General features: G+C 34.2%; 2 protein-coding genes and 1 non-coding gene across 3 annotated transcripts in view; 1 reads left to right on the top strand and 2 right to left on the bottom strand.

Annotated features, from left to right (window-relative positions):
• The window catches only part of LOC134853396 (uncharacterized), a 31,374-nt gene extending 13,319 nt beyond the window's left edge, over window positions 1-18,055 (top strand). The window contains exon 3 of the mRNA XM_063869389.1: window positions 16,307-18,055. Within this exon, the coding sequence (XP_063725459.1) occupies window positions 16,307-18,030 (1,724 nt within the window). The 3' untranslated portion in view covers window positions 18,031-18,055. The remainder of the gene's footprint in view (window positions 1-16,306) is intronic.
• The window catches only part of LOC134853395 (uncharacterized), a 551,043-nt gene that overhangs the window by 464,348 nt on the left and 67,841 nt on the right, over window positions 1-18,854 (bottom strand). The gene's annotated exons all lie outside the window — the stretch shown is intronic.
• Trnar-ucg (transfer RNA arginine (anticodon UCG)) lies at window positions 697-769 on the bottom strand. The gene has a single exon. It is a non-coding gene; the product is annotated as a tRNA-Arg (tRNA).

Below are 18,854 nucleotides of genomic sequence, written 5' to 3'. Positions count from 1 at the left end.
AGCGTATGGCAAAAATTTTATACTATGGATATCCGATATCCGTATGAACAACTCTCCCACTGTTTTGAATTTGATGTAATTTCAGTTTTTTTCCACTGCTGATTTTACCTGCTTGCGATTTTAATCTTTCTTTGTTGCCTCTAAAGTCCTTGCCGTCTGTTTCATTTCGTTTCGTTCGTGATACCATCTGGTCTTCGTCGCGGGCTTTGATGCGTTCTGTCTATTTTCGCATTCCCTCTGGAATGTCATCGAGATTCAATTAGAGATTGACTGTATGCTGTTAATCGCGGTATCAAAATAATTCAAGAAATTGGCGTCTAGGGTGGTCGCTTTGGTCGGTGGGCCGATATAGTAACGAGGACTTATTGCCTTTTGTGGTGACTTCGCAGTTTCTTAATTGTCTAAGGAGTATAGTAGTTTCTTCAGGCGTGGGGGTTTTACTTTGCGGTAGTATGGCTTTGGCGCATTCCTTCCCGAGTCGAGATTTTTCACCTAATTTGAAGCAAGATTTGAGCGGTTTGAGCGGTTTTTTTAGACAATTACGCTCGAAATCTTGCTTCAAAATGAGCGGTTTGAGCGGTTTTTGAACGGTTTATCTAAAAAAACCGCTCAAAAACCGCGCAAGATTTGAACGGTTTTGAGCGGTTTATCTAAAAAAAACGCTCAAAAACCGCGAAAGATTTAATAATAAAAAGTCGTCCACAGAGGGATTCGAACCCACAATCTTCTGATTCGAAGTCAGATGGCTTATCCGTTAGGCTATGCGGACTTGGTGGAAGTTTAATATTCGCTGTATTTGTTCTACTGACAAATTAATCAAAACTGCTTGTAGCTGCTGGTACATTCTGGTTAAAACGCAGCAATTTGATTTTCTCCGGCCCACGTTACGACGAGAACACTACAATGAAGAGTTCAGGTCCACGTTACGACACGAACACTACAATGTCATGGCAAACTTCCAAAAGATACCAAGATTAGGGTTTATATGTTCTCACTCTATCGTAGTGTCAGCGTTCTCACTCAATTACATTCTGGGGGTACGTTGGGGGGAGGGAGTACGTTGGCGGGGGGGGGGGGGGGGTAGTGTCAGCGTTCTCACTCTATGTTCTCACTCAATTACATTCTGGGGGTACGTTGGGGGAGGGAGTACGTTGGTGGGGGGGGGTACGTTGGTGGGGGGGGGGTTTGTTGGATGTTGGATACGTTGAGGGGGTACGTCGGGAAGACCGCTCAAAAACCGCTCAAAAACCGCTCAAATCTTGCTTGAAAAACCGTTCAAAAATCACCGCAAGAAATGAGCGGTTTTTGAGCGGTTTTTTAAGCAAGATTTGAGCGGTTTGAGCGGTTTTCCAAAAAAAACCGCCCAAACCGCCCGTACCGCTCAAACCGCTCAAATCTTGCTGAAAAACCGCTCAAACCGCTCATATCTTGAGCGGTTTTTGAGCGGGATCTCGACCCGGGTTGAGCTGCCCGAGTCGAGATTTTTCACCTAATTTGAAGCAAGATTTGAGCGGTTTGAGCGGTTTTTTTAGACAATTACGCTCAAAATCTTGCTTCAAAATGAGCGGTTTGAGCGGTTTTTGAACGGTTTATCTAAAAAAAACCGCTCAAAAACCGCGCAAGATTTGAACGGTTTTGAGCGGTTTATCTAAAAAAACCGCTCAAAAACCGCGCACGATTTAAAAATAAAAAGTCGACGACAGATGGATTCAAAACCCCAATCTTCTGATTCGAAGTCAGACGCTTTATCCGTTAGGCCATGCTGCCCTGAAACTAGTGTCGCGCAGCGAAGCCAATATAAATTACGCACCACAATGAATACTGACTAATTTATGCAAATTGTACTCTTGAGCGGTTTTTGAGCGGGATCTCGACCCTGGTTTGGTTTTGATTTGGTTTCAGGAACAACAAGAACTTTTTTCCAAGCAAATGATTTTACCTGCATTCGTGAGTTGACGCAAAACGAATAGCTCAGACTTTTGGGCTCAGAATCTTTCCGGGCGATGTCCCACACCCTTGTCCAGACTTTGAGGGTCGCGAAAGTCTGGAAATGGCAACTCTTGGTCGCGAGAGTCTGGACACATGCCAAAGTTTTGTGGCGAAAGTATGGACATGAGTCTGGGACCTCGACCCGGGAAGACCGCTCAAAAACCGCTCAAAAACCGCTAAAATCTTGCTTAAAAAACCGTTCAAAAATCACCGCAAGAAATGAGCGGTTTTCTAAGCAAGATTTGAGCGGTTTGAGCGGTTTTTCAAAAAAACCGCCCAAACCGCCCAAACCGCTTAAACCGCTCAAATCTTTCTGGAAAACCGCTCAAACCGCTCAAATCTTGAGCGGTTTTTGAGCGGGATCTCGACCCGGGGATACTTTCCTTCGTACTAATTTCCGTTCGGATTTCAATCGATGGACGTTGACTCACATTGTATCAGATGATACCCAGATGTGGAAAGGGAAACGTTTGATTTTGAAAGTTTGGCTATTTGGCTGAGAAACTTTTTGTTTGATTAAACAAAGCGTGAAAAAAAATTGCTTACGATAAACACATAGCGTGGTGTTGCAAAAATTAGAGATATTTTTTTGAAAAAAATGAAACTAAAAAATCTATACTGTTTATAAAACTTATCATCTGAAATTTACAATCAAAAAAACTATTTCGTCTGATTATATAAAATTTCAAGCAATCCGGTATGTAGACTTTAAAAATTGCTAAACTGACAAAAGTGGGCGTCAAATTACTTTTTGAAAATCGATCATAATTTTTCTGAACCTTATCATATTATAATCAGAAACTTGCCGTCTGAAATCCATCTTAAAACATCGAATTTCTACACGTCGAATTTCTTTAATTGACAGGTGAGACAGTGATTGTAACGTACTGGAACCCATATTGGTGCGTTGAGAAAACAGAAATTATGTGTGAAAATATAATATATATTTTCTGATCCAGTATGTCTTTTTGTATTTACGGAGTGTGATAAATGAAATGCTATTAAGATTAAACTTAGTAGTGGTCAGTTTAATTTTGAATCGGTGTAATGATTTTCCCGTCAACCAGTGTTTTTTCGTTTTTTGTAATGTTGTTAAATTTTCGAAAGCAACTAAGTTTGTTTCGTAAAATGGTTATATCGCTTTTGCATGTTCATTTTGTATTTATGCCGAGATTTCAGTTGGCGTATTACAGGTTCAAAGTTCTAATACTTCTTGAGTAGACAGTTGTTAAATTGACTGTGCATGGCAAGTAGATAGTTTTTTTCTTGACTTGAGAAAATTATTTTGTCTTTTGGATTTTTCATGTTTTCATTCAACAAAGCTTGATGATATTATCTACGTCTTTGAAAATTACATGTTTTGTTTGTGATTGTAAAAAAAACGCCTAAATATGTGATAACATTTTTACTTGAGCTAAGAGGTTCAAAATTTTCGCTCATAAATGCGGGTTCTTTTGAAGTGTCGTAGAATAATCTTTTAAATTCTTAGTGCTGATTTCGAATAAGGAATTGTGTTAAGCGACGAGATTTTTCAACTAGTGGCGTTTGGTTTTTAGAACTGTTCATATCTGCTGTTGTAAATTAATAACCGTTGATTCTATTGACAATTTTTTGTGTTGGTTCTATGGGCGAATTAGAGAGTTTAGAGATCGTGCATCGAATACTATTTTAAGTGATTCGCTTCGCGCGAAAATAACGACTGGATTTATAAAAAAAATTTCTCTGGGTTGTTGTTCTTTTTTAGCTGTTAAAAACAAATCGTTTTGTTCAAGTATATTGAAAAAAAAAAACTGTTTACCTTGTCCTGTAAATGTATTGGAATTTAACTTGCGCGTTGTTTCAGTATTTTTTAATCATCTCCTTTAATTATACAACGGAGTTATTCTTGTAATGAACGGATCATGCCTTCAACTAGTCATTTGTCCATGCAACATATGAGCTTCTACGTTGGTGCTTGATATTATAGAGCTGATTTAATGTGATTACTTAATAATTAAAAAATTCTGCTCCATTGTCTGTAACAAGAATTTCGGGTAATCCAAATTTTGCTATCGGATATTCATAGAGTGTTAGGTATACATACTTAACTTTACAGTGTGGTACAGGGCTTAGTTCAACATAATAATTAAATGCGTCTACTATGACCATTTTGTATGAATTTCCTTCTGAGAAGTGTGATAAATTGATTTTTTATCAAACGAAATTCTGTGGTTGAAATTTAATCTTTGTACTGTAAAATATTATCTTTTTAACAATTTTTCATGATGTGGGAAGTGTTTATTTAATTGACAGCTGAAACAGTCATTATAAAGTTTTTGAAACCATATTGGTGCGTTGAGAAAACAGAAATTTTGTGTGAAATTATAATATATCTTTTCTGATCCAGTATGTCTTTTTGTATTTACGGAGCGTAATTATGAAATGCTATCAAGATCAAATTTAGTAGTAAACAGTTCAATTTTGAATCGATGCAATGATTTTCCCATAAACCACTGTTTTCATCTACTGTAGTTTTGTTGAATTTGCGAAAGTAACTAAGTTATGTTTTGTTTCGTAAAATGGTTATATCGCTTTTGCAGGTTTATTTTTGTAATTATGCCGAGATTTCGTTTGGCGTATTACAGGGTCAAGCTTCTAGTACTTCTTGAGTAGATCAGTTGTTAAATTGACTGTGCATGGCGAGAAGATAGTTTTTTATCTTGACTTGAGAAAACTGTTTTGTCTCTTGGATTTTTCATGTTTTCATTCAGTAATGCTTGATGATATGTTTCTACGTCTATGAAAATTTCATGTTTTGTTGTGATTGTATGAAAACAATGCCTAAATTTGTGTTAAAAATTTTACTTAAGTTAAAAAGTCTAAAAATTTCGCTCAAAAAAACGGATCCTATTGAAATGCCGTAGAATAATCTATTAACTTCATAGTGCTGATTTCGATTAAGGAATTGTCCTTAGCGGCGAGATTTTTCATCAAGTGGCATTTGGTTTTTTGCACTGTTCATATCTGCTGCTGTATAGGAATAACTGCTGATTTTAGTGACAATTTTTCTTGTTGGTTCTATAAGCCAATTAGAGACTTTAGAGATCGCGCATCGAATACTGCTTCAAGGGTTTCGGCTCTCGCGAGAACAATGACTGTATTTATAATTAAGTTTCCTTTGTTTGCTGTTCTTTATTAACTGTTGATAACAAATTGTCTTATTCAAATACATCTAAGAATTTGTTTACCCTGTTTTGTGAATATACTGAATTTTTGCTTGCACGTTGTTTTTTTTTGTTTTTTTTTTAATTTTGATATTTGAAAAACTTTACTTGCGCGTTCAAAATCTTTTTTTGGGAGTGCTGGAAGTTGAACATTGTTGAAAAAGAAAATTGTTTGTTTGCGTATTTCAAATTTTAAATGTGGGCTTCAAAAAGGAGTTTTTGTGAAGTATCTGTATTACGTTTTATTTCATTTTTGAAATATTAAAAGATAATTTTTTGCTTAGATATGTAGGTTGACAAACATCTACAATTTTTAAATTATTGTTTTCTTTAAACGCTAAATCCCGAGTAGTGGAAAATGTTGCGTTTGTATTGCAATATCTTATTGGTCTTAAAGGAATTGTTTTTGTATGGAGAGTTGTTATATGTTGGTAGTTCGATAACGTCTGTATTTGTGTTTTTTGCATATTTTATAGGTAAAATTATTGTGATTTGTGAGTTTGTCTGATTTCAAGGTAAGACATGTATGTATGCTATGTGTTTTGATCATCATTATTGTGTTGAACAAGGTTCATTGGAAAATCATGTGCATGTGTAGTTAATGGTTTTAAGTGTCTATATTGTTGATTGTAAATATGATAAAATTTTGAAAAAGTTTTGGGTTGTTTATTTGGTTTTTGGAAAAATGTTAGGTAGGTTTTTTGTTTTGTGTTCGAATCTTTGATTTTTATTTAATTAAGAAAAATTTTAGTTGCTGGTATAATTTTTTGTAAAGATTAGTTTTCTTTTTATGTTGTGTTTAAAATATATTATGTGAATATCTGTTTGAAAAGTTTTATCAGAAGTTCATTCTGTTCCATTGTTCTTGATGGGATAATTGAAAAATGCCATATTTTGTTAGAGTTGTGCCATTTGCTAGGGCTAGTTTATTTTGAAGTTCTTAAAAGTGGAAGTTTGGAGTGCGATGAATGAATTTCATGCCATTTATGAACTTAATAAGTGTTTGATTCTGCTGCTCGTCTGATTAGGTATACATACTTAACTTTACAGTGTGGTACAGGGCTTAGTTCAACCTAATAATTAAATGCGTCTACTATGACCATTTTGTATGAATTTCCTTTTGAGAAGTGTGATAAATTGATTTTTTATCAAACGAAATTCTGTGGTTGAAATATAATCTTTGTACTGTAAAATATTATCTTTTTAACAATTTTTCATGATGTGGGAAGTGTTTATTTAATTGACAGCTGAAACAGTCATTATAAAGTTTTTGAAACCATATTGGTGCGTTGAGAAAACAGAAATTTTGTGTGAAATTATAATATATCTTTTCTGATCCAGTATGTCTTTTTGTATTTACGGAGCGTGATTATGAAATGCTATCAAGATCAAACTTAGTAGTAAACAGTTCAATTTTGAATCGATGCAATGATTTTCCCATAAACCACTGTTTTCATCTACTGTAGTTTTGTTGAATTTGCGAAAGTAACTAAGTTATGTTTTGTTTCGTAAAATGGTTATATCGCTTTTGCAGGTTTATTTTTGTAATTATGCCGAGATTTCGTTTGGCGTATTACAGGGTCAAGCTTCTAGTACTTCTTGAGTAGATCAGTTGTTAAATTGACTGTGCATGGCGAGAAGATAATTTTTTATCCTGACTTGAGAAAACTGTTTTGTCTCTTGGATTTTTCATGTTTTCATTCAGTAATGCTTGATGATATGTTTCTACGTCTATGAAAATTTCATGTTTTGTTGTGATTGTATGAAAACAATGTCTAAATATGTGTTAAAAATTTTACTTAAGTTAAAAAGTCTAAAAATTTCGCTCAAAAAAACGGATCCTATTGAAATGCCGTAGAATAATCTATTAACTTCATAGTGCTGATTTCGATTAAGGAATTGTCCTTAGCGGCGAGATTTTTCATCAAGTGGCATTTGGTTTTTTGCACTGTTCATATCTGCTGCTGTATAGGAGTAACTGCTGATTTTAGTGACAATTTTTCATGTTGGTTCTATAAGCCAATTAGAGACTTTAGAGATCGCGCATCGAATACTGCTTCAAGGGTTTCGGCTCTCGCGAGAACAATGACTGTATTTATAATTAAGTTTCCTTTGTTTGCTGTTCTTTATTAACTGTTGAAAACAAATTGTCTTATTCAAATACATCTAAGAATTGGTTTACCCTGTTTTGTGAATATACTGAAACTTTGCTTGCACGTTGTTTTTTTTTGTTTTTTTTTTTAATTTTGATTTTTGAAAAACTTTACTTGCGCGTTCAAACTTGTGCTGGAAGTTGAACATTGTTGAAAAAGAAAATTGTTTGTTTGCGTATTTCAAATTTTAAATGTGGGCTTCAAAAAGGAGTTTTTGTGAAGTATCTGTATTACGTTTTATTTCATTTTTGAAATTACTAAAAGATAATTTTTTGCTTAGATATGTAGGTTGACAAACATCTACAATTTTTAAATTATTGTTTTCTTTAAACGCTAAATCCCGAGTAGTGGGAAATGTTGCGTTTGTATTGCAATATCTTATTGGTTTTAAAGGAATTGTTTTTGTATGGAGAGTTGTTATATGTTGGTAGTTCGATTACGTCTGTATTTGTGTTTTTTTGCAGATTTTATAGGTAAAATTATTGTGATTTGTGAGTTTGTCTGATTTCAAGGTAAGACATGTATGTATGCTGTGTGTTTTGATCATCATTATTGTGTTGAACAAGGTTCATTGGAAAATCATGTGCATGTGTAGTTAATGGTTTTAAGTGTCTACATTGTTGATTGTAAATATGATAAAATTTTGAAAAAGTTTGGGGTTGTTTATTTGGTTTTTGAAAAAATGTTAGGTAGGTTTTTTGTTTTGTGTTCGTATCTTTGATTTTTATTTAATTAAGAAAAATTTTAGTTGCTGGTATATTTTTTTGTAAAGATTAGTTTTCTTTTTATGTTGTGTTTAAAATATATTATGTGAATATCTGTTTGAAAAGTTTTATCAGAAGTTCATTCTGTTCCATTGTTCTTGATGGGATAATTGAAAAATGCCATATTTTGTTAGAGGTGTGCCATTTGCTAGGGCTAGTTTATTTTGAAGTTCTTAAAAGTGGAAGTTTGGAGTGCGATGAATGAATTTCATGCCATTTATGAACTTAATAAGTGTTTGATTCTGCTGCTCGTCTGATTAAAAAGTCTACTTCAACGTATGGTAGTTTAAAATTTTTGCTCTAGGGGCTGTCTAGAAGAAACTGAATTATCAAAATGTTTCTCTAGTTGGAGGTGTTGATGTGTTGTTCTCTATTTTTTGTTGTTTATATTTGCCTAATTGTCAACCATTTGTTTTGGTTGTTTGATCAATTTTAGATTCGTTAGAATTCGAGTAGCGTTACTCATTTTGGTAATGGCTAGAATTGATTGGGATTTCTTATGTGATTTCAATTTTTGCTCTCATCATCGGTTCGTTCACAGTGTTTATGATTTGGTTGCATTACTAAGGATTCGGTGTTTTCTATTCCTGGTGGGTCTGGAGTTGCTTCACTTGTAGTTTGTACCTGATTTATTTGTCGTTGATTTTTAGGTGTACTACTTCTGTTGTTATCGTTCTGTTTATTTGGATATTGTGAAGTAATTCGATTGGGTGATTGAGAATAATTTGGTGATTGAAAATAATCTATTTTGTTAGCAATTGTTTTTAGGTTTAGAGTTTTCAGGGGACCTGTTGTAATAGTTTTTTTGTATGCTCTCTTGTTCGAATATTTTCGGGATTTGTTCTTTGAGTAATTCGTTCTAAGGTTGTTTGAATATCTTCTATTGCAGTCGTTTGAAGAGTTTTTTTGATCAATCATTTGAATATTATCATCTTCGAGTACTAATTAAAATTATTTCTTCTATTAGAACTGGATCACGAATAATTGTTTCTACAATGATTGTTTTGATTATTTGATCGACTATATCTATTTTGTAAATAACTTTATGATTCTTCTTTTTGGGATCGTCCACAACATTTTTTGGAATGTGGTGATTGTGGCCTGCTTTTATTATAGCTAGATGGGAATGGTTTTTCTAAGAAAAATTTAATTTGAATGTTTTTGTTTCTTAAATTTTGGTCCTTGTTCGTGTATTGGTAAAAAAAATAATGTTTTTATGCATTGGTAACCAGTTTGATTTCTTTTATTGTTTTCGTTTGGATTCGGCGATGCTATTTTCGTATCTGCGGCAATATTTAAACCATTTTTAAATGAGGGTTGTTGTTTAAAATTTGGGTTCTTTTCTTATACGTTTAGTATTTCAGTAATTGTTTCTGCTAAACCATTATCGGAGTTTGGGATGTTATTTTTGTGTGACGCTTTTTTAAGGTGTGATGTAACATACTGTAACTTTAAGTTGTCTGTTTCCTCTAGCTTCATTATGATTTCTGCTTGTTCTAATTTGTTTACTAGTTTGCCGTAATCTACTTCTGGTTCTCGAATTGATGATGGATGCCATGCTCTCTTTTTTGTTGCTATTTTAATAACTGTGGTGTTAAAGTCATCATTAGAACTTTTCTCATTTTCGTATTTTTCGAATCGTGTGTATTCAGAGAGTTTCGTTTTCGTACCAGAGTTTCTAGTCTTACAGCTATGTTTTTTACAGTTTCATTTGAGATCCTGCAAATTTCATTTTTTTCGGAGTCAAAATTTTTTGAAAATGCTTGTATAAATCTTTTCCAATCGGACTTAACATCTATGGGTAAAACTGATAGCCATTTTCAGCAGCACTGTCGAGTTTGGTTTGTATCAGTGCTGTACGTCTAAGAATCCAATTATGGTGAAGTGGTGTATTCATAGTATCGGGGCCTATTTTCAATATTACGTTAGCTGTGACATTGTTTAGGTAATCTACTACTGAATATTCAAGATCTGTTCCTGTGAAAACCATAGTTGGTTTGTCTGATGTTATAGATGATCCCGCCATGAGGTATAGATTCATCGAGGTATAGATTTTTGGGGGTTTCATTTTTTTGTAAATAATAAGGTAATGGAGTTTCCTTTCTCATTGAATCGTGATGTTTGGTTTGAGTGATCTTGGGGCTTTGTGATTGTCTGTTTGTATTTGATTGTAAAAAAAAATTTGACTCGTAAGGCTTCGCTGTTGTGGTTGTAGTGGTCCTTGTGGCTTCATATAAGATTCAAATTGTCTGGTTGAAAAATATCACCTATTTGTCTATATCATTTCACTGGTATTTTTGTTGATTAGATTTCTACTGTTGTTGATTTCGGTGAAAATATTCTTCATCTTCTGAATACTGTGGTTATTTTTTTGAACTGTGTTTTATTTGAATTGTTTTTATTTTGTTGTAAAATGGGTAGTTCTCAGTGTGATCTGATTGAGACCTTCTTTTATCAGTAAAAGTTACCGACTGAGATAATCGATTTTATTCCTACACGCTTACTAGAATTAGGCTCTTGAGATTATCTTTGAGTTCTAGCAAAAAGTCGTGCCCTTGGGTTGCTGATACTGTTTTTGGTTAACAAAACTGATACTTTTTTGGGTAATTATGTCTAGCAAAAAGGTTGCAATTTGTGTGTTTTGGTTTTCTAAATGGACCTTTTTTAGTCATTGGTCGATATGTTTGATAATCCAAAAAAAAATATTTGAAGCATCTGATGTTTTATCTGTTGATTTTATTGTTTTTGGTGGGAACGCAAGTGTTTTTTTTGTTTTGAGGATTTCTAATTGTTGGATGTATGGGCGGAATAATTTGTTGTGTTGAGGGCATTTTTTTGACTTTTTCATTGTTTACAAAACGTGATGGGATTTGGATACTCTATTGAGTGAGATTCCACATTCCGTTTAATTTCTTGCGGTTTATTGAATGTCGAATTTAAACTGTTTTTAATTGTCTTATCATTCATCAAGGTGTTGTAATTAAAAGAAGTGGTGTCAGTTTTCATTGGAAATATTTTTAAATAGTTTTTTTTTGTACTGAGATGGTTCCAAATGCTGCGCTGGAGATCTTTTGAATTTTAAAACAATTGATACCATTCTGGGTCCCATGCAGAATCTGCTTCATCTGATATCATCATTAAAAATCAACTTTAGCTATATGTGATATTTCAAGCCAGTGAGTGTTTCACAAATTGAGTCTAAAAATGTGAAAAGAGGGTTACTTCTCGTCTTACTACTGCCTGTCGAGATAGTTGTCGTGGAGAGGTATAAAATGTTTCATTTACTTCTAATATCGATATAAAGCTATAAATGATGGAAACGATTGAGTTTGCTCTTGTGAATTTTGATGATAAACACTTTTGATGTGTTCTGTAAGAACTTTGGAAAAATCTATTTCTCTATCATCTGTTTGTTTTATAAGTCGTGATTGTTTTGATCATCGTCGTGGTGGAATTTCAAAAGTGATTATGCCGTAGTGTGAGGTTATATTATTTTAATTTTTTGTAGATAGTGATATAGTACTTGTATTCTTATTTTAACCTGTGAGAAGGCTTGTTTACATGGACTTTTCCCTTTAATGAATTGAATTTATAATTATTTACTGACACAATTGTATTTCTCCTTTTGATGGATGGCTTTTTGGGTCATCGAAGAATGGAAGAAATTTGTCGTCTGATTTTCGTCGTTTAGTAGATCTCGAAGATTTTTAAGCTTTTGTATGGTTGTTGAGTCAGATTCGAAAACAGAATTTCCTGTTGTGGAAAAATTTGGAAAAAGGCAAAACAGTTGTGGTTTTTCCTGTTGTGGTTTTTTATTAGCTTTCTTTTTGAAATTTTTGCATTCATTTTTGTTTGCTTTTTGATCTTATATTTCCTACTTTTTAATGTGTGTGGTGCAAATACGCGATCGTATATTGAGCCTTTAATCAAACACTTTTTGAGAGTTTATGTATGTTTGCTTCCCAATTTTTCTCTTGATATAAGAGTTAGAATGATTCGTGCAAACTCTGGGTGTCAGTTTTTTTTCTTAAACTGTTATTTTTGACAATTCTTTTGTGAGATTGGTTTAATCTTTGGGGTATTTTGCCGTCAACAGAGGGGTTGAGGAGAGAGTAGATCTTTTCGTTGGAATGACTTTATACTGCTTTCGAGTGTGTAATTTTTACATCTAAGCAAAACTTAAACTTACCTACTTTGAAAATGATTTGAGATAAATGGTTAGAAAATAGCAAATGAACCCACAAGTAGATAAATAGATATTATTTCAATTCTTATTATTTCTAAGATTTTTTCTAATATTGGGTCAGTTAAGAGGTAGGGCTCAAGTGAAGGATGAGTAACGGAAGATCTTCTCTGTTTAGCTAGATTAAAATTGTTGGCTTTTGGAAAATCGTCAGTTAATATTGGGTCGTATATCAGCGTTGGAAATCGAATCGACGCATGAGGTCGTTAAACACTAGTTGTAAAAGGTGGGGTAAGTTTTTTTTGGTCCAAGGAAAGCCTTGATGATCAAATGTCGAATAATTTCAAAGATGATGCACATTTTAAGATTTTTTTCATGAAAAAAAAACAAAAAAAAACCACAAGACCTATATAAGAGACTTCACTATGTTTATTACTCCTGAAGAGGTACCTTCAGCTTTGGTTGGTCTCTAGTGTTTGTGCTTTGTTCGTGTTTTCCAAAAGCGTTTCAATCCAAACAAGCAACAAATTATAATATTTCTCGGATTTTGTTCACTTCTCAGTAATGTGTGTCTCGATTTGCTCACGAAATTTCTATGCTTTGTACAGGTTCTGCTAATCCGCTACAAGCTGGTCCTATACAGAATGTTTTCAAAAACACAAATTAAAATTTGGAATTAGAAAACGTTCCTAGCCTTAGTTCATTAGAATACTTTTTTTGAAATTAAAACGCTTTCTTTGATAAAAATCAACAGAATTTAATAGTTTGAATCTGACTACAAATTCATAAAATGGATCAGACACTTGTTGTTTCAAAAACCAAATATACTTATTACATTTTAATATAGGTTCCAATTTTTAAATAAAGTTTTTTTTTGTTTGTTTCTTTTGAAAACAAGCACACCTGGAAAAAACTTCTAATAATGTATGCAACTGTTTTGACTGATTTCTAGACAACAATTATCTAAGCAGTTTGTATAAGTCAAACTGCTTATCTAAGTAATTTTTTATAATGTCAACTCAAAAATGAAATACAACATGTATTTTCTTCAGTTTCCCCTTAACGTTTTAATATTGGGTTTCTAATTTTTTTTAAATAAAAGCGAGATAAGCCAATAACTGATAAAGACCAGAGAGTGGGGCTCTAGAAACTGTAATAAAAAAGTTTGGCCCTCCTATACACTATTTGGCATCTAAACAGCTCATAAAAGAAGCGTGTTTTTTAGCGTGCGTATTTGTGTGTAAGCGTTACCGAATTCCTCCTGGAATTGTTAACTGTACGAAAAAGAGACTTAGCAAGCATGTACATATGCTTATGAGGAGTGATATCAACCATTTGATTTTTCTAATTTCGTCCAACTTTTGTGAAAAAAGTAAAATTTTTGCGGAAAATGGAGTTAAATTTTCCACATTTCCTCTATATTCAATTTCATAAAAATCTGTTAGATTCATGATTGCGCGTCTTCAATGGCTAAAAAACTCTATGTTTTTTTCAACTGTCTTGATTGTTACTGATATTTTCCAACACACTGGAGTTGAAATTTTTGCTAGACTTCAAAATTCAAAATAGAAGAGCTTTAAAGTTGTACTTGAAAAAACTTTCAATTATGCACCATTCTATTCAAACAAAGTTTTTCTCGTTTAATCGACAAAAAAAAATCAGTTTTTTCATTAACGCACTGTTAAACAACGTTCAATTCAAATTCCTTCAAGTTGCATAAATAACATGCGAAGTTTTGAATCTCTGTAGCTTGTTTGTTTTTGCTTTTCAGAGAAAGAAATATAGTTTTATTATTGATAACTTGTCCTTTTTATGTTTTGTCAAATAAAACACTTTTTTTCAATTTATTTTTGTGCTGTTTTTGAAATTAAACCACTTGTTTGAAAAATTTTATGCGCGAGTTTTATGTTTTTATATGTCTTATACCATATATACATTAGCATGCTTTGAATCTCGGAACTTGCTCACATATGGACACTGACAAACTCGATTTGTTTCACAAAAACTCTCGATGCAATATTTAGCTGTTGTTTTTCTATTTCATAAATCAAATACTGCTGTTTTATTTCATGCCTTATGAAAAATAAAGCACATGTGTATATATATATGTTTTTGTGTTTTGTTTGAACAACCATACAAAATACAAAACAAAAACTACTTTTTATTTTGATTCTTTTTCAAATTTGGATGGTTTAGTTGTTTCTCATACCAGCCATTCAACCGCTGGTTATGCATCTCAAAACTTGTTCACTTAGCGAAACTGAGCTGCATGTCTAGTTTTGTTCACAACTTTTTTTCGATAAAACTCATAGCTGATATTTAACTACTATATAAAAACCGTCTCTGTACAAAACAGTCCCATACAAAACAGTCAAATACAAAACAGTCCGAGAAAGTAATAAAATGAACAAAAAAACAGTCCGATACAAAACAGCCCGAAAAAGAATCCTAAGTAATAATTGTTTCAACAAGCCGGTAGACGGAGAACTGTCCTTTGTTTACCAAACATAAGGAGCAAAATAGTGACCGCCGCAGACGGGCCAACGTGCTGCGAGCTTGCCAACAGAGGGTAGGACGCTATACGAAATTTAGAGCCGGTTATCGCCGCAAAGCGTCAAAGTGTTTCAGTCATAATTGAAAAAATTGTGCAGTATTTGAAACAATAATGCTCTATTTGAAGCAATTGGATTGATCAAACTTCATCAAACATTAAACTTGAAAAAGAAAAAAAAACTAATGCAACTTCAATCAAGTTGCATTAGTGTTTTTCAGTTGCAGTGCAACGAATGGCTGAAAAAATAGTAATTTTCTGTAACATCAAAATTTAGTGAAAATAAAACAATTGCTGATTTCTTGATGTTTTCTTATGGTCGCCCTTCGATATCTTTGTTATCTCGATTTCGGCTCTTTTCCATGCCCCCTTCTTTCTTTTTTTCTCTGAAGTTCAGTTTGGGTAAGCTTTTTTTAAAACGTTGTTTGATGTGCTCAACTGCTATAAAAGGTGTCAGCTTGAGCAAGTGAACAATATTTCAATATTTTACGAAAACATTTTACCTGCAAAATGCAGTGTAAACATTTATATAACAATTTTATGTTGTAACGTGCGAGGTTATCAAAACTGGAAAAAAATTTGAATCACAACAAGACTGCTCGTATCAGGGCGAAGCCCTGAATGTTCCGACTGCCTTTAAGGTTTATGGAGCAGCAGTAATAAAATTTAAAAAATTAAATGAAATAAAACAAAACGAAATTTTTTTCTAAAATTTGATATTTTTTAATAAAAATCTTCCCCCTCACACGCCATATAAAGTACAAAAAGAGAGATTTTGTTCCTTGTAACAATCTAATTATGGCAAATAAGCTTCGTTCAACCAATTTGGAACGTGTTATAAGACGGATTAAATTATATCGCGCGTTAATTGTCCCAAATTGGTCAAAATGGCAATCTTTAAACACCCATAACTTTGAGAAAAATGATCACAGGTGAAATATTTTTTCAAACTTAAGCTCAGGACAACAATACTTTTTGAATGATATAAAAAAATTTCCGTCAAAAATGGCTAGTTAAAAAGTCGAAAACCCACCCCGAGCACATATATTCCGTTACTTTCGTATCGAAAGTCGGAACAATAATTTATTTAAGAATTCCTTCGGTATTCAATATTATTTTGCTAAAATTGAGAATATATTTGAAAAAATGTTCCTCTTCTTAACATGTTTCTTTTCCTGTTAATTTATTGAAAACAAAAGATATGCAAAGGATTTGTTTTTGTGATTCGTCATTGTGTTGTTACAACCAAAGACGAGAAAAAGGTTAAAATTATATGCTTAATGGATAAAAATTAAACTGAAGGAAGAATAATCAACTCTCTCGTGTAAAAAGAATTAAAAAAAACTGATCCACAAAAAATTTAGATCAATAGAACCAAATCAGGTGACCAAATGTCCCGTTCACTATTTTTCGAAAATTATGTTGTTATTCATCCTGTATCACTTTAAATATTTGTGTTTCAGAAAGACCGGAAAGTCCATCTGGGAATTTCTGCGAGAAACACTCTGGTAAGGCAGTGCAATACTACTGCAACCCCTGCTCTAGTGCCATTTGTGAAGTTTGCTGGGACGAAGACCATGAAGACTGGAAATCTCACGGAGTCACAACCATGAATGCATATTTGGAGCAACAGCAGCAAGTCCCCTCCCGAATCTCAGACTACAGAAAGGAGTGTGAGAGGTTGAGTGGCATGTTACAGGAGTGGCCGGTGGTTGTGACTCAAATTGGAGCAGTTGAGCGGAAACAGGAGTCCATGTTGAGAAATAGATCTGCGCGTGCTATTGAAGAGATGTCAATTGATGTGCGAAACTCACTGAAACGACAGATGGCCGAGGTTCAGAACTTCAAGGGTAAAATACTTGAACAGTTCACTGAAATTGAGTGTTCATATAGAGGGATATTCGACTATGCAGTGGAGATTAGCGAGGATGACAGATCTTGTAGTTCCTTGGTTGGGGGGAGAGGGCAGGTGATGACACATGAAAACAGTAGATTCTCAACTAGTGGCATTATAGCAAGTGGAGCGCAAGGGCGGGATAACTTGGGAAGAAGCAGTTCGGAAAGGGAGATAAATGTGGAAATGGGTGAGAAATGGGAGGGAGTGGCTGTAGAAAAGAAGGACGAGAGGAAGGACGTGGAGAGGAAAAAGAGAGTGTTGGTTGGAGTGGAAGTGGAACAGATAGGGAAGATGGAGGAGGATTGTAGTATGTGTGACAAGGCAGTTTATAATTGGGAGACAAGAGAAATGATGTGTTTTAAAGCAGTAATAGGTGTGATTAAAGTCTTTGGTGTGAATGAGGCCAATGACAAGTTGGAACTGAAAAGGACGATGCAGTGGAGGGACATGAGGGGATTGGAAAGCATTTTGAGGGACATTTGTATGGAGCAAATAAACAACCTTATGTATGGAGTGGTTCTACAGTTGAGGGAAGGAGAAGTGAAGAGGGTGGAGGAGTTGGACCAATGGACTCTGAACAAGGAGAGCAACAACGGTGAGATAGACACAGGGGGACTGCTCAATGGGGAGCGAGTATTTTGGTACTTGGTATCAAGGAGAGACACACTCGCATTGCTAATTATTGATCAAAGAAGTGGGTATTGTAACGGAAAGTGGGACAGTGTGGCCATTTACACAAACAGTGTGAGAAGAGTGCACAATTTATCACATCTGGATAATACAGTGATTGGAGTTCTGTCAGTGGGTGGTTCTGTGTTGGCCAATGAGACCACCCTCCTTCTCAGTTGTGGAGAGGAGGCAAACAAAGTGGCAGTGATCTCATTGCCACCACAATCACATCACAATCAAACATCTACTTCAGCATCCTCACCCTCCTCTTCTGCAAACAGTACAGTGAATGTGAAGTTTGTGACCCTCACCAATGTAAACCCCTGTTATGGGGGCCACCCTCTTATTTGGACACCATCTGGAGAACCACTCCAAGGATATCTATGGACGGGGAAACTTACCACACAAGTGTACAAAGTAGACCTCGAGACACTCTTGAAGAATGTGAAAAAACGTAAGAAGACAATACAACAAGTGCATGAAATATTACCCTTGGAGAACAGAATCACTGCATTTTGTCTTACCGATGACTCTACCATTTTTGCGTTCGGTGAAAATAAAGTTGACGATTCATATGAGCATCTAGCACTATTGCTCAAATTGGACTTCACTTCCACCTAATTATACAGTGTTCACATAACTTCATCACTAAATATCTACCCCAGATAATCATGCAACAAATTCATTTGTGCATCAAATTTATATGTACTAATCAAATCACAGTGCTCACAAACAACGCCCCTAAACTGTACATTAAGAAAGCTGCGTTAATAAATTGTTAAGTATGTTAGGGGCAAAACGTGCGAGTACGAAACGTGTGAAATTATTAGGGGCGGAATGAGCCACAATATTTAAGAGGGGCGAAGTATGTGTAGGGCGAAACGTGGGATCTTTTTTTTGCTGTTTTGAAAGTTTGGTTATATGGCTTAAATCTGATTAGTTGAGATTAACATAAGCAAATAGAGCTATGGGTGCTCAATTGTTTTGATATTTGTGAGCCTTATAACAACATAACAATGCAACGCTAGTTACGAGCAGATTTAGAAGCGAATTAGCTTCTAGTAGTGGTACTATTTAACTTGTTTGGGTCCTCAAAAATGATGTGGTCGCTAATAAAGACATTTTTCCAGGGAGCGTGCTGAATCTGTGTAATAATTCTATAAAAGGCTTTTTAATTTCGCTACGTTAGAATTAACCAGATGTAGTTGATCTAGTGGGTATGATCAAGGTGTAGGTTTGAATCCAATGTAGATTTGAACCCAATGTTATGTTTTAGGCGGGTCCAATCAAATAAAATAGTCTTAGCACAAGACCAAACAAGTAACCCAAATCAACAGCAGCGGGTTCCTGTCACTATGCATTTAAATCAAGTTGCATACGTCCTTTTTTACACAAAGTATAACGCAATGTGATTCTTATCCCCAAGTTATAAAAAGGTAAACCAA

The sequence above is a fragment of the Symsagittifera roscoffensis genome, chromosome 8 (assembly GCF_963678635.1).
Source record: "Symsagittifera roscoffensis chromosome 8, txSymRosc1.1, whole genome shotgun sequence".
Taxonomy (NCBI): Eukaryota; Metazoa; Xenacoelomorpha; order Acoela; family Convolutidae; genus Symsagittifera; species Symsagittifera roscoffensis.
This window is presented reverse-complemented; position numbering and strand designations above follow the sequence as displayed.